This window comes from Geotrypetes seraphini, chromosome 8 (genome assembly GCF_902459505.1).
Source record: "Geotrypetes seraphini chromosome 8, aGeoSer1.1, whole genome shotgun sequence".
Lineage (NCBI taxonomy): Eukaryota > Metazoa > Chordata > Amphibia > Gymnophiona > Dermophiidae > Geotrypetes > Geotrypetes seraphini.
The window spans coordinates 33,160,018-33,176,160 of NC_047091.1; the positions used below are offsets into that span (position 1 = coordinate 33,160,018).

The following is a 16,143-nucleotide window of genomic DNA, read 5'->3' on the forward strand; positions in this document are numbered from 1 at the left end:
GATGCTGGAGTTTACTTAAAGCGAGAGGGCGCACGGGTCGAAGGCAGAGGCAAAAGACCGGGGGGGGGGGGGCAGAGCCACAGAAATTGGAGCCAGGGGATAAAAATCGTTCAATGCTTTATTAATTGTACCGAAACACACACTGGAATCCAAGTCTTGCTTCCAATTTGTTTGGCGTTTACTTAAAAAAACGTGGTAAAACAACAACAACCAGAAAACCACCATCCAGCACCGTGCGAGACCCGAAAACATTTGCATTGAAACGTATTAAAACCGTGCAGATAAGGAACGATATTTGCAGACGGCATTTGCACTTTTTTAAATTTTTATCGATTTTCCATTACTAACAAAAACTGCAACACAATAGTCATATCAATAACAAATAAGCACTTAAAATCAATCAGCGGCAATGCAACAATATAACCCCCCCACCAATGTGTCCGAATTATACCAACAAAAAGAAGGATGAAAGAACTATAACAATTGTACAAAAGACGCTAATGGACCCCAAACTAAGTTAGTATGTCGGCATTCATTTTCTCATACCTATAGTTTAAACATAAGCTCGCCCAACAAAAACAAAAAAAAAAATTTAAACTATAAGTTTATTGAAATTTTCACTAACAAAGGTTATAAAGCAACGAGTAATAGTCCCAACAACAGAAACGATTATACCACTATTGCACACTTCCATTGCTCTCACTCTTCCGGGATGAACTTACTTTTTTTTTTCTTTTTTAATCTTTATTAATTTTCCCAAACTTTTGACAATGCCATAGAATTAATTGAAAATCTCACACGCAACGGCCAATAGTAAACGTTCAATCAATAGTCAAAGAGGCCAAAATCCGGAGCTACACCCTTCTATAAAAAGTGAGAAAGAACTACTCAGTCTCGCAATAGCATTCCGGTGCACCTTCAATTCATTGAAACCATAAACACTTCAAAGAAGGCACTTTAAATACACAAAACAAAAAAGAAAACTTAAAAAGACGGTCACAGTTTTTTCCCTTTTTTAAAACCAAAACCCAGCTTCAGCCGCGCGATCTTTTTTCCAAGGGACAGAGTGCGGAGCACGTGGCGCCGAGCAGCGGAACGAAAGGAAGCGGGAAAACGGACATTCAGAAAGGCCGCCAAAGTCCTCCCCCCACCGCACTTTTTTGGGAACGTTTCATACAAAATCAAGTCCAGACTTTCATCTAGAGCGCGAGCCCGGCAAAAATAAAAAAAATGCAAAGGCGGAAACGAGGCCCCTTTGCCTCCCGCGGCCGAAGCCCGGAGGACCATGTGGCTCGCCGCGGCCTAGTCCTCCCGCTACGGCGAGAGAACAAAAAAATAAAGCCCGGCTCCCTCGCCCCGTCCTCGTCGACGGAGGCCCCGGACCGCTCACCTGGTATCGTCGGCGATGTTCCTCACAAACAGGGACGTGTTGGGGGGCCGCAGGTAGCGGGACATGGCCGCCGAGGGGCGGGCGGGCGGGCGGGCGGGTGGCTACCGGGGGGAGGCGGGGTATTTCCTTCCGCTCTCTCGTCAGCAGCCGAAGGGAGAAGCGGCGGCGGCCCCCCCTCCTCCTCTCCCAACCCCGCCCGTTACCAACTCCAACGGACGGCAAGGGAGATGAAGGCCGTTAACCCCCAGCACCAGAGGCGGGCGAGCGCGCGAACGCACGCACGAGGCAGTCTCGCGAGACTAGAGAGCGAAGGGGGAAAAAAAAAAAAGAGCGGCCCCGGCAAGGCGCTTTCCCCAACCTCTTCCCTCCGGCCAGTGAGCCGGCCGCGCGCCGAACTCAAAGGCTCCCTCGCGCCACAATGCTTTTGCGCGCGCGCCTGCCTACCTACCGGTGCCGACTGCGCCTGCGCGCTCTCCTGCCCGTCTCACACGTGGATTTAGAAGCATCAGGCTTTGTCTGGGCGGGCAAGAGGGGGTTTGTCTGCTCCCCCAACCAACTACTCGTGAAACATGCAAGTTTTTAAGGTGGTGATAGGCAATGACATCAATTTACGATTCAATAAACAAAATCATAGAAATGCTTTAAATTTATTTTGAAGGAATGATAAACATTTATTAGAAGTTAATATGGTCAATTTAAATGTAATGACTATTTTACGCTGTTATATTATTATGTGTTTATTGCATTTCTTCAATAAAATGTTATAAAGTAAAGTGCTGGGTATAATATAATAATATCAGAGCTGCGTCCAAAATATGACCTAAATAAAGCTAAAGATCAGCTCAGAGACATGGAGGGGCTTTTTCAGAAGGTAAAACCCCCCTAATTTTGCCACCTTCTGAAAAAGCCCCTCCATGTCTCTGAGCTGATCTTTAACTTTATTTAGGTAATTTTTTGGGCAGTGCTCTGATATTATTATATACAAAGTTTTTCACTGCCTGCTTTCTTTTTGAGGTATCTTTACTCCTTTACCTTGAATCTTTTTTTGCTTAAAGTACTGGGTGGCAGAGAGACCAATGATTGGGGCTAGTGTTACCATATGGCTCCAGATAAAGGAGAACTGATTTGGGCTAATTATTGCTATATGGCTGCAAAAGCCACATGATCATACAAGTACAACCTCTAAATACTGGACAAATTTTCAATCTATCATAAGAATGTTTATAAAGTAAAACCTTGGATTGCAAGTGTTTTTGCAAGACAAGCAAAACATTTTATTAAAATTTAACCTGATATACAAGCAATGTCTTGCAATGCAAGTACGTACAGTATACACACATCACAACTGAGCCAATGGTTATCTCTCTGACACTGTTCTAAATGAATGAGGTGTTAAAATACTAGTACGTATAGTAATTTGTATTAAAGTTTTTGGGTTGGGGAACGAATCGTCTGAGTTTCCATTATTTCCTATGGGGAAATTCGCTTTGATATACGAGTGCTTTGGATTACAAGCATGCTCGCAAACAAAGGTTTTACTGTACATAAACACTCCCATCAATTAAATAGTTTTTAATGTATGGATCTTCAGAGCACAGGAAGGGACAACATACTCCCAGTTGCTTGGGTCTTCATAGAACAAATTTTAATGAGTGTGTATATATATATATCTTCTTCTTATCATTGTGCAAAAAAAAAAAAATAAAACTTATTCACCACTTATCTTGTGCTTATTATTCAGTGCATTGTAAAATCTTCAGTTTTACCACCTCTCCCGACATGCATGTTTCAGAGGAAACTTTCTTCAGGGTCGAGGGGATTTATAACGTCTGAGGGAGCTTTAAACTGCCGTGCATCCTACACCTAAGCAGCATTGTACATGAAAACATAGAAGAGACAGTCTCTGCTCAAAAGAGCTTACAATCTAGGCAAGACAGAGAAACTGGACAAGAAGGTGCTCCAATACACTGTGCTCAGGTGGGGGAACTACAGAGGGAATGATAAGCACCAGTGATTGGTGCTTTTAGCAGGTAGGTTAGAGCTTGGAACTGAAAGCAGCTTCAAAGACATCCGGTGTGTGTGTATGGGGGTGTCCATTGAAAGTATGGAAGAAATGTCTCTGTCCTCCTTTTTCTGCCTTCAAAATCTTGAATTATAACTCACCCATAGTTACTAGCTTGAGAAGTTATGTTTAGAGGCCATTTTACTAATCTGCAATTAAGCTGCCAACATGGCTTTTTTTTACCATGCAGTAGACATTAGCGCAGGCCCATCAGTCAATGAGTAAAAAAATCCACATTAGCTAATGCGGGAGAGGGCAGGAAACAGGCGTGAAATGGATGGCTGTGACAGCTAGTGAAGGGGTAATCATGACTGCTGAATATATTATAACCTCAAGAAAAGATTAATGCAGATCTGACTTCCCTGAACTCCCCCCCATCACATCCACTGCCTCTGATCCCCTCCCCCTCCCGACATGTCCAAACATTCAGACCGCATATTCAACCCCCCTGAATCCCTCATGACATGTCTGACCTCCTTCCAAGCTCCTCCTATGTTATCCCCACCATCACCACCTGTCCCCAATCCAACTCACCTCCAACAGTTACCCAGAAGGGACTGGTGGTCCAATGGTAAGGAGCAGATGTGATCCCCTTCCACTCTCTTCATTCAGCACTAGGTTCAAAAAAATATCACTGACCCGTATTGCCTTAGGCATGTAACAATGAGCATATGTTAACTGCCCTGTGCAGGAAATTTAAAGCAGACCTGCACCCACCCCACAAACTTTGCACTTACCATACATTCATGTTTGCTGTTAATATAAGTGATAAGTGCAAATCCTATGACAGTTTTGTTACAGGGTCCATTAGATACAGTATATTACCCTGCACCTAAATACTACCTGTGCAATAGTGAGAGTCACCCATGACCTGAGCCCAGTGAGGAGCTTGAGGCGTCTGAGCCAATCAGGGCCTTAGGCATCACAGGGCCTTAGCCAATCAGGGCCTGTGCATCACATGATGCACCAGAGAGGTGCCTAAGGCCCAGTGTTGTCATCGAGGGAGGACTCGGAGGAGCAGGAGGTTTTTTCAGTACCTCCTGCTCCCAACTTTTAAGGTACGGGGCTGGGGACTTGGCTGGGGAGTGGCCACCTTCATGGCAGGAGGGAGTGGGCATCCATCCTGCCTTTTTTTTCAGAGGAGGAGTGGGCGCCTTTGTGGCAAGAGGGAGTGGGCAACCCTCCAGCCTTTTTTTGGGGGTGGGGGAGCGGGCTCCTTCATGGCAGGAGGGAGTGGGCATCCCTGCTTTTTTGAGGGGGTGGGGGGAGGGAGTTTCTTTGTGGCAGGAGGGAATGGGCATCTCCTGCCATTTTGCCACGGGGCGGGGGTGTGCAGTGGCTCAGGGTGCCGGTGCAGGGTGGGAGGACATTGCAGGGGGCTATTTTTCTTTTTTTTTGTAATGGGACAGGTTGTGTTTAACACAGCACAACATCTGTGTCTTTTAAAAATACAAATCCAGAAGCCCTAACAGTAATGACAGGAGGCTTCTTTCCTGTCACTGCTGTTAGGACTTTGCACATGTGTCAATCGCACACTGAGCAATTGAATCGGTCGCTCATCAGGCAAGCCCCTCTTATCTATACCCTTCTCTTCCATTGCCAACAACAGACTCTGTCCCTTCTTTCTTGCGGCGCCGTATGCCTTGGAACAGGTTGCCTGAATCAATACACCGTGCTCCGTTCCTGGCAGTGTTCAAATCCAAGCTAAAGGCCCACTTTTTTGAAACTGCTTTCAACTCTTAACTCTCCCTCACTGCTATAAGATACCTAGACCCATTATAACCTCCCCAACCCTGAAATGTCCTGTCTAAATTACAGTAGATTGCAAGCTCTTCTGAGCAGGGACTGTCTATTGTATGTTAAAATGTACATCGCTGCGTACGCCTTTCAGCGCTATAGAAATAATAAATAGTAGTAGTTAATCCAGCCAGTTCCAGTGACTCCATATTGGGCAAAACCACTCGGTCCAGTTGCAAGTGACTGGGACTGCCTGGTTTGGAAGGCTAATGCGATATATAAATAAAGATTTATGTTATGTTTCCTGAACAGAAGCTTCAGACTCTAAACACCAAAGCTTGGATGAGAGCAAGAGAATGCTTGTGACTGGTGAGGGTTAATCTTGGCTGCCACAGTCTCTCAGCATAACAGAAATTGATCAAAATATTACTCAGTACATACAATATATACACCATATAATTGGAGGAGCTGGGCCAGAGCAGGAGAGCAACTGCCATCATTAAGCAAACTGTTGCTGTGGACGGGAGGCAGAAAAGGAGCCCAGCTGTCACTGGCCATCAACAAAAAGAGGGAACAGGCAGAGAAGGAGGGAGACGGGATAGAAGAGAGTTTCCACTCTACCACTGTCATAACTCCTCTTATACCTGAAAGTAACTCACCCTGAGCTTCTGCTGCAAAGATATATGTTAAATCCAAATCCCTTTCCCACAATGCTGGTCCCTCCCACTTAGGAGCACCAGAAACGACACATCCCATGCTGATCGAGTTTACTGGAGGATCAGTCAAAATATTCAAACACATGAGGATAAGAACATAAGAATAGCCTTACTGGGTCAGACCAATGGTCCATCAAGCCCAGTAGCCCGTTCTCACGGTGGCCAATCCAGGTCACTAGTACCTGGCCAAAACCCAAAGTGTACCAATATTCCATGCCATCAATACAGGCAGTGGCTTCCTCCATGTCTTTCTTAATAACAGACTAAGGACTTTTCCTCCAGGAACTTGTCCAAACTTTTCTTAAAACCAGGATCCTTGTTGCACTCAGACTTCGTCACAGAGCCACTGCCTGCCCATCCCTCGGAGCTGCCCATCCCCCAGCGCAGTGGGAAGAAAACCTTGGAAGAATCTGTGGTTGATCCTGAATCTGATCACCCCATATGTCACGCGATAAGGGGGAAAGCCCCACCCTCCAATGTGGGGGGTGGGGGGTGGAATTTATCAGAATGAGAGCGAGAGTTGGAAAATTGTCTATGTGTCCCAGTAATGTTATCTTTTAATCCCCTGTTTTATCAGATATGTTTTTATTAAATTTATTGTAACCCACCTAGACGTAATGATAGATGGTATATCAAAATAAATAATAAACTTGAAACTTGTTTAACGATAAGAAAGCCAGTGACAGTGTTCGGCAGGGTCCAAAGCATTTATGCAATTTCAAAAGACTCATTTGAAAATAATTACCATTTGCAGTGCCTAAAAATGTCTGTGTGATATCTAGACTGTGCACATGAACGATGCTTTTAATTCGTCAATGCTTAGGAAAGTATTTATGTTGTGTCTTACTGCAGTGCCCTCTTTAATTGCCTTGAAAACCAAACTGCTTTGCAGCTCTTAGGAACACATTTTGTCCAAAGAACTAGAATGTAGTCTTTATTTGATGGTACAAATTAAGTTACAGCAGATGTAAGAAGAAACCATAACCATTCCAAGGCTCTTCAGACTCTTCTGCTTTTTCTGATTAGTGTTGCTGATCCAATGGTCAACCTCTGTAAAGAAAAATAAGTTGTTTATTAATTTCTTTAGCTGATTAAAAATGTCTGCGGACCGACTGTAATCAATGGCATAGCCAGATAGCTAATTTCAGGTGGGCTTGAGCCCATAGAGAGTAGACACAAAATTTTTCTTTCCACCCTCCTCTGTCCTTTCTGCCCTCCCTCCCCCTAAAACACAAAATATAAATACATGAAGCTGAGCTGGTGAGGAACCTCAAGCCCTGCCTCCTGCACGCTCAGTTTTCATGCATGTGCACATGTGGATGCAGGGGGGCTGGGGCTGGCAGCAGCAGTGGCTTGGGGACACTTCTGCTGGCTGCTGAGCTTGCAACACATTCTGGCCACTAGAGGTGGAAGGAGAGAATGACACAGGGACAAATTTTTCCCCGTCTTGTTGCTGTCCCTGTCCCTGACCCATTACTGTAAGCTCTGCCTTAACCGCACAAGCATCGAACACTTATGATTGTAAAGCATTTGAGGCTTGTGCAGATGAGGACGGAGCTTAGGCATTGGTGAAATGAGGCATTATGACATCACAATCTGAGCTCTAGAATGTTGCTACTTATGATTTTAAAGTGTTTGAGGCTTGTGCAGATGAGCACGGAGCTTAGGCATTGGTGGAATGAGGCATTATGACATCACAATCTGAACTCTAGAATGTTGCTACTTATGATTTGAAAGTGTTTGAGGCTTCTGCAGATGAGCACGGAGCTTAGGCATTGGTGGAATGAGGCATTATGACATCACAATCTGAGCTCTAGAATGTTGCTACTTATGATTTGAAAGTGTTTGAGGCTTATGAAGATGAGGATGGAGCTTAGGCATTGGTGAAATGGGACATTATGACATCACAATCTGAGTTCTAGAATATTGCTACTTAGGATTTTCAAATGTTTGAGGTTTGTGCAGATGAGGACATAGCTTGCAGGAATGGGTCAGGGACAGGAAAAGAACTCACGGGGACGGGAAATTGAGTTCCCCGTGTCATTCTCTAGGTGGAAGTCCTCAGCTGGTAGGTCTTGAGGGTCCCTGCACCACAGCAAGACTGCACCAATTTTGTTTGGATGGACCTCTGTCCACCTGGGCTTACCCTTGGCTATGCCACTAATTGTCTAATTGTGACATTGCATTCTTATGTTTTACTGCTATATATTTATAAACTAAGGGCCAGATCTTCAAAAGGAATTACCTGGACAACAGTAGCCGTTATCCATATAATTCCCTTAGGTGGCATAATCTATGGATATTTGTTGGCACTAGCAGCCAGACTCTGCATAGGTCACCCAAACTTGGGCGTTCAAGTTTGGGCATGGATCACAGATCTATGTGTAAACAAATTGGCTAATTAGGTGCTAATAATCAATTTGTCAGAAATTAGGAGTTATGTAAAGGGGAGGAGTTGGCAATTATTCTTGGATTTTCATGGAAACTCTGCCTTTACAGTATGACTCTTACTCTTTGGAATTCTCTTCCCTTAAACCTTTGTACAATGTCCAATGTGACACAGACAAGAGGACATGGTCTAAAGCTAAGGGGGGGACAAATATCAGGAAGTTGTGCTTCACGCAATGAGTGGTAGAAACCTGGAATGCTCTCCCAGAAGAGGTAATTGCAGAATCCACCGTTCTAGGGTTTAAGGGTAAGTTAGATGTACATCTCCTTATGAGTGGCTTAAGGTGACATAAGTAAGGGTAAGCTCGATGCACATCTCTTATGAGAAGCTTAGAGTGATATGGGGACTAATACAATGCTAGGGTACACCTGGCGGGGCCTCCGCGTGTGCGGATCGCCGGACTTGATGGACCTAGGGTCGGTTCCGGAGATGGCACTTCTTATGTTCTTATGTAAGATCTCTTTCAACTTTTAAAGCTCAACTAAAAACCTACTATTTCTCACAAGCCTTTAATACATGGCTTATTTTCTTTTTTTTTTTATCGAGATCATTTATTATCCTTTAACCCTTGTTTTCGCCATCCCCTTTTTCCTTTAAAAAATGTTGTCATTTTACCCTTCGCCTTGTCCATTACGTTTCCAGTCTTGATTGTTTCTTTCTTGGGTTGTTGTTTTTTTTTTTTTTAGTTTGTGTCTTCAATCCCCTTACCCAATTTTTATTGTAAGCCACTTAGATTTTAACTTTGGTTTTATATTAAGGGTATATCAAATAAATTGAACTTCAACTGATGTTTGTGGTTTTAGTCTTTGGGTTACTCACCTCCACCATTTCATCGCCTTTTACTTCCTGGATATGGGAGAATTTCTCCGACCTGCACACAAGCTTCCCATCTTCCAGGTACACGGTGCACTGCAGATGCAGAACAAATAGAACTTATTCCTTAGTTATTTACAGGGCAAGTTTGTTCTAGTGTTCACCGTAGCCACGATACGAGGAATACACTAGGGCCCAGATTCTAGAAATGGCACCCATCGTAGACCCCCTGGAACAGACGCTTCTTACAAGCTGAAGTTGACCAGGTACCACAGGTCCTATGATTTTTACACTAATAGCTTTTTTGACTGTTCCAACCAAGCAGTCTAATAATAGCTCACTGTCGGGGGGGCAGGATACAGTATGTGCCCGTGTGTGATGGGAAACCACAAATATTTAATACTTTAGCAATGAACTTAGCTGCTGTATGAACAGATGTTAATAACCAAACAAGCGGGCTGTTCTAGGCAGATAAACATAGACAGATACTCTTACATTGATATACAAAGGGTTTTATATAAATAAATAATCTGTGCATATAAATCTGGGTCTCAGAATTTAACACAGAACTTTCTGCATCGAAGTAGAAACTGCATGAAACAAGTCACGGAAACCTCCTCACCTTCATTTTTTTACCATCCATGCTGGTGATATCGGCTTCTTTACCGATGGTGAATGAGTTGGTTACGGACTGTTTGGGCGCTTTGGACGTGACCACAAAGTTGTTTCCATTCTGCTGGATCTCAATGACTGGATTGACATCTTTGGCTATCTTGATGACATCGTCTGGCAGGCCTGTGGCAGAGCAGAAAAGAGAATTTTGGTCCAGGGGCTTCCTGCATTGATCATTTTGCTCTTATCTGGCCAGCAGATGTCCATGCTGTCTTCTTCCCCCTTGTGCATAGTTTCCCTTTGAAAAACTGGTACAAGTTTTGTGTGTGCATGGTGTGTGTGCTTTTTAATGACGCCTATATTCCTGTCACCGTCAATGTCCTTCCTTCTGTACATTACTGGTGGCATGGCTCACCCCTATGGAAGAATCTACTTAATAAGGAGATAACAAATAGTATTCTGTGATGAGTAGTATTTAAATGATGTAATAGTTTAATTGTGGATTCAGGATTTTTATGGTGAATTCTTCTTCTAATACATGAATGTTTGTTCTTAACAGTATCCCTCCCTAAGGAAGAGTTGAAACTCGAGTCGGGGGGACTGGGAAGATATCATGATTTGACAAAGAATAACGTTTTAATTTCTTCACATGATTATATGGCACTTTAACTCCACTGAGGTTTAGCAATATTCATCAATCCATCCATCTCAGATAAGTTATATTTATCTTTATTTATATTGGCGATTGATTCTTCAATATGGATGGCTTGGGGGACAGTGAAGGCGATGATGGTCCCCTTGCTAACCTCGGTTTGGTGTTATCACTGAATCACAGGTTATGGTCTGAGCACTTCACTAATTATTGATAGTTTAAGTTCATTAGAGCTGTGATTAACTCATCTCTTCAAAAAATACTTTCCATCATCTTAACCTCAACATAGCACTAGAAAATACACACTCGAACACCACCACCATAACTATACCTAAACATTGTACAACTCACTTCAACAACCTACTATTTATCTACTATGTGCTCTAAATTTCTCCTGGAAACTTCCAGACTAATCAATTGTAACTTGATACATTCCTGATTCTATGTACTGTAATATTCCTGAAATTATACAGTCTCCTAATTTGTAATCCGCTTAGAACCGCAAGGCACAAGCGGAATAGAAATCTGTAATGTAATGTAATGTAATGATTAATGAATATTATTGTCACCCCCTATGGAAGGCCATCTAGGCCAAAATTCTATATATGGTGCTCATAAAAAAAATCCCAGTGTCCCGCAAACTTTGTTGAGCCTTGGCCCACTAAACATAGTGGCCACGGCTCGAGGCATGCGAAAGTGCGCCAATATCGACATGACTTCACGCGCATGTGTGACATCATCATGTCAACGTCGGCACATGCACGAAGGCCCTCCAGATGGGCCCTGAGCTGCCAGTGGGGGGGGTGCCAGCAGGGAACATGTGCGGAGAGGCGCGGGCTGATTGCCTACAAGACAGGCCTCTCTGCAAGTCAGCTGGCGCTGGCGCCTCCCTTCCTTCTCCCCAGTTTCTCACGGCACACCTCAAATCTCAGGAGGCACAGTTTGCGATACACTGCTATAAACGGCACTCGGAGTTGGGTGCCATTTCTAGAATAGTATTTAGCTCCAGGATCCACGCTCAATTGTAGGTGCAAGAATTTATATCCAATAAAACCTCTTTTGTTATAAAACTGGCTGTAAACTCCAGGAACGCCCTCGATCCGCTCATACCCTTTCCAAGGCCACATCCCCTTTTTGGATCCATGCATAAAATTTACGTGAATCCTAGCGCCAAAAAAAATGTGCACATACATTTTAATTAATGCCAATTAGGACCAATAATTGAGTGTGTCCAATTATTGGCGCTAATTAGCTTGTTCGATTAAATTACAGGGTCTCAAGTAGTCTAGTTGGGTCTTAGTAAGAGCAATTCCCAGATACTTCTGCCCTTGCTGATGCCATAATGGTGTTGGCGACCTCTAGTGGTAATCTTGGGGTACTTATATGGAAACCTGACCTCTCGTGATAGTACCACAGGGCTGCCGCTAGGGGTTACTGGCACCCTTTGGGAATATACTTTAAGGAGGATGTTCACATGGACGGAGTCAGGATGGTAGGCACATACTTATGCATATAAATTATAGAATATAATAATATATGTGCATATCTTCCCAATCTAGGTGCATTTATACTAGCTTTATGGCTGACATAGGTGCTTGCACGTACACACCTAGTTACACTAGTATTTTATAAAAAAAAGTAGATGCCTAGTTTTCATTATGGAATAGGCTCCAGATAGGTGCTTTCTTAAGGGGAAATTCTATAATTGGTGCCATAACTTAGGCGCCTAAGTTAACACGGAAATGCCAGTTAACTATAAATTCAAAGTACCTACTGGCGCCTAATCAAAAGGTGCCGTAATCATGCCTCCGGTGGCGCCTAATGCTACTATAGGCATGGCCAACACTGGAAGCGGCATTAGGCACCATAAAGCGCCTACGTAGGTGCCATTCACATCAAAAATAGGCGCTGGAAATGTAGGCCTTGAAAACCAGCACCTATCTTTCCAGGAGGCGTGATAAACGGCGCCTTCGCACGATTGACATATGATCGGCGGCTGCTGACTTAGGTGCCCTTTAGAGAATCTGGCAGTTAGCGCCTAAAAATACCTCCCCCCCCTCTCTTTATAGAATTACCCTCTTCAGGTACAAGGAATGGCAGCCCAGAACAAGCATATATGGGACATATATGGATTTCAACAATCTTTCCCAGTATGGGTCTTTAAAAGGAGATCTGTGCCATAAATAAGGTTCTCGGGCACATCAGAACATACATGTAACGTAGCTGTTTGTTGTTTATCTCACCACTTTGTCATTTGATACGTCAAGACTTCTCACTATTGGGTTTTTAATCTAGCTATATGAAAAATCATTCGCTTGATCCTTTGCGGAGAAACTGTATTTGTATATTACACTGTTTTTCACTTTTCTGGTCTTCTTTGGACATAAAAACTACAGTAAATTATAATTTTTTTTTCCTGGCAACAGAGGAGTGTATGTAAAGCAGGCACTGTGAATTCATAATTCCTCCTCTTCCCAACTGCAACACCTTTTTGAGAAAGACTTTGATGTCAATATATGTTTGTGCCCAGGATTCTTCTCAGAAGGGAATTTTTCCAAGAAAGCTTTCTGTGGGAAATTTTTCTGTGCAGCTACATGTGAATTTTGAAATCTTACAGCATTTCAAAATAATTATGCTAATTATCCACTAGAGTGATTTTGAATACCGAATTCACATTGACTCTGTATGGTTGTGTCTGCTAGGTAAATAGATCCAGGATATTAAAGTGACTCACCAGAGAACACATAGAAAATCAGTGTCAGAGCCTTCATAACTTAGAACTGGCATACAGGGACAAAATAATATCCTCAGGGTCACACAAAGATTCACGAAAGAGCTCAGATTTGACCCAAGGAAAGGGGGAAGTCATTACTTATCCCTGGGATCAGTAGCATGGAATCTTAGTACTCTTTGGGACTCTGGAATCTTGGTACTTTTTGGGATTCTGCTAGGGACCTGAATTGGCCACTGCAGGATATTGGCTTGATGGACCATCATTCTGACTCAGTATGGCTATTCTTACGCTTGGCTTTCCTGGAGTAAGGTAGAGCTCCAGTCGCAGAGCTAGGATTAGGACTGGCATGCATGGTAAGTACACTATTCAAGGTCATTTCCATGCACAAAAATGCATGCTAGATGCTACCCCTGGGAATGCTTTGAAAATTGCACACCTTCTAATCTACATGGGTAATGATGCCCGTTATTCAAAGGCATTCTGGGGGAGGGGAAGGGAGCTATGCAGTCTGTTATTGAGAAAGACATGGGGGAAGCCACTGCTTGCCCTGGATCGGTAGCATGGAATGTTGCCACTAGGGTTTTGGGCCAGGTACTAGTGACCTGGATTGGCCACCGTGAGAACGGGCTACTGGGCTTGTCGGCTATTCTTATGTTATGTTCTTAATACATGTCGCTTGGTATAATCAAAGGAATGCATGTTGTTTCTGGTAGAGGGAATTAATCAAATGAAAGCTACTTGTGTGACTACCAATACGAGAAGTTTTGATGCTTGTTGGCAGTGTTCAATTTGATTCCTCGTGTTCCCTGAGCTCTCGTGACTCCCGGTTCTCTAGCTGAACCTCCCAATCACATTTTACCCAGCCACAGATTGCATACCTGGTGCATGACCTGCTCAACTCACCCACAGCCTTGAGGAATGCCTCGTAGTTCTCCTGCGCATATACCTGCCAGGTCCCACTGAAAACCATTATGCCAGTATGGAGTGGGAAGAGCACAGTTGTTAGGGAAGGCGTAGATGAGCTAGGGAGACCCTTATAAAGAATGCGGGGGTTATGAGCCAGACATGCTATTTCCCAATTATTAACAGAAGAGGGATAAATGATTAAACCAGTGTTGATTCTCAATGGAACTAACCTAGAGTTCACCCTCTTATCACAATCTCGTTTTTTCTCTGACCCATACACCTTTGGGATGGTCTGACACTCTGCTGGGAGCCTAAATTGTGCCAATTCTCTCAGTGTGGCACTGCATGGCATCTGGTGTCTTTTGAATGCATGTTTTTTGGTTCCCATAAACCCGGCAACTTTCAAACACAGGGTTGCCCCAGTCTATTTTGTACTTGAATGACAGCTTTCCATGCAGCTGAAAGTGTTTGCGTACTCTCACATGACATTAAAACCCAGACATAAGGCACTCTTGATTTTATTTACCCCCCACCCCCCTTTTTTTTTTTTTTTTCCCATAACCGTGATAGCTGTTTTTAGCACAGGCTGGCATGCTGAATGCTTTGCGCTCCTGTATCTCAATATAAATCACTTAGGCTATAAGTGTGGGTTTTTTTTTTTTTTTTTAGTGTACTATTTATGGTCTAGAAAATTTTAGAAGATGCCATTTCTGTTTATAAACCTCTATTTTATGCGTGTGAACATAAAAATAGCCTTTCTGGGTCAGACCAACGGTCCATGAAGCCCAGTAGACTGTCCTCATGGCGGCCAATCCAGGTCACTAGTACCTACTACTACTATTTATCATTTCTATAGCGTTGCAAGGTGTACGCAGCGCTGTATATTTAACATACAGTAGACAGTCCCTGCTCAGAGGAGCTTATAATCTAATTTCATAGACAGGACATCTCAGGGTTGGGGAGATTATGTAGAGCAAATGATACAGTGGATCGAGGTATCTGATAGCATTGAATTGGAGTTAAGAGTTGAAGGCAGATCCAAAAAAGTGGGCTTTTAGTTTGGATTTGAACTACTGCTAGGGGTGGAGCGTGATGTATTGATTCAGGCAGCCTGATCTAGGCATACGTTGCGGCAAGAATCCAAAGAGTAGCGACATTCCATGCTCCCGGTCCAGGGCAAGCAGTGTGCATAGCTTTTAAAATGACCCCCTCAATTTTTCTCAGATCCCCCTTCCCTTCATTGACTCAGCAAATAATGCTTGTGACCTCAAGCACAATTTCCAGATTGGTTTGAAAATGACACAGGTGACTCTGTGAAAATGTTCTTAGAACAGGCTTTGCAGTTTTGACAATAAGAATTAAAATTTCCTTACCCCCCCCAAAAAAAAAAAACCCAACAAAAAGTCACACTAGCTTTGGAGCTCAAGAGAAGTCACTGACCGTGAAGTGAAAGCTCTGGTTAGGCCTTACTGTAACCTCGGTTCACTCTGCTCTCAAGGCTGCCATAAGTACATGCCAGAACTTTCTTCTGGTAAGGAGACAGGCCTAGTGAGGCAAAATTAATACAGTCCCTTTTATTCTGCTTTGTCTTTAAAAGCACTGTCGCTTTTATCACTCCCAGCATTAACAGTTTGTACTAACTTGGGATGCTACTGTGCTGATCACCATCAGAACACATCAGTGAAGTGCAGGGAGCTCCTGGGAGTACTCTATTAAAATTACTTTATGAAAGTTAAAAAGCATTTCAAGTGGAACAGGTCTGGCAAAAGCATCTTCAATAAGAAACTAGTAGAGCATTTCTAAGCAATGAATAAAAACACAAATTCAGCATAACTGAGTCCAAAAGATCTTTCAGAAACGGGGAAGTAGCTTTAGCATAAAAATAAAAAAATTAAAGAATCTGGGGCTTATAATCGAAAGTGAAAAACGTCCAAAAAACGGCCTAAGTCAGCACGGGTTTTGGACGTATTTAAAAATGACCTAGGCCTTCACAGTGCCGCTGAACGACCAGAGCTAAATGGGGCGTTTCAGGAGGAGTATCGAGGGCGGGAATTGGGCCGGCTTAGACTTAG

General features: G+C 43.4%; 2 protein-coding genes across 3 annotated transcripts in view; both read right to left on the minus strand.

The window, feature by feature from the left end:
- The window catches only part of SRSF10 (serine and arginine rich splicing factor 10), a 44,564-nt gene extending 42,809 nt beyond the window's left edge, over positions 1–1,755 (minus strand). Inside the window, exon 1 of one of the 2 annotated variants that reach the window (XM_033954510.1) lies at positions 1,391–1,733. In XM_033954510.1, the coding sequence (XP_033810401.1) occupies positions 1,391–1,455 (65 nt within the window). In that variant the 5' untranslated portion in view covers positions 1,456–1,733. Of the gene's footprint in view, positions 1–1,390 lie in introns of both variants that reach the window. The other variant, XM_033954511.1, reaches the window with a different exon arrangement.
- A 5,061-nt stretch (positions 1,756–6,816) lies between these two features.
- On the minus strand, positions 6,817–14,221 carry LOC117364842 (fatty acid-binding protein 2, liver-like). Its single transcript, XM_033954512.1, has 4 exons — positions 14,069–14,221; positions 9,790–9,962; positions 9,174–9,263; positions 6,817–6,955 (listed from the first exon to the last, which is right to left on the minus strand). Exons 1-4 carry the CDS (start codon positions 14,133–14,135, stop codon positions 6,905–6,907), a joined length of 381 nt encoding a protein of 126 aa, XP_033810403.1. The 5' UTR covers positions 14,136–14,221; the 3' UTR covers positions 6,817–6,904.
- Positions 14,222–16,143: the final 1,922 nt, after the last annotated feature.

What these genes read in the sequence shown, in the direction of transcription:
- LOC117364842 (XM_033954512.1), bottom strand. Translation starts at nt 14,135, where the DNA reads ATGGTTTTCAGTGGGACCTGGCAGGTATATGCGCAGGAGAACTACGAG. An exon ending in GGCATTCCTCAAGGCTGTGG is followed by an intron (nt 9,963 to 14,068) that starts GTGAGTTGAGCA and finishes GCTCTGCCACAG; the next exon opens with GCCTGCCAGACGATGTCATC. An exon ending in AAGGCGATGAAATGGTGGAG is followed by an intron (nt 6,956 to 9,173) that starts GTGAGTAACCCA and finishes TTTTCTTTACAG; the next exon opens with AGGTTGACCATTGGATCAGC.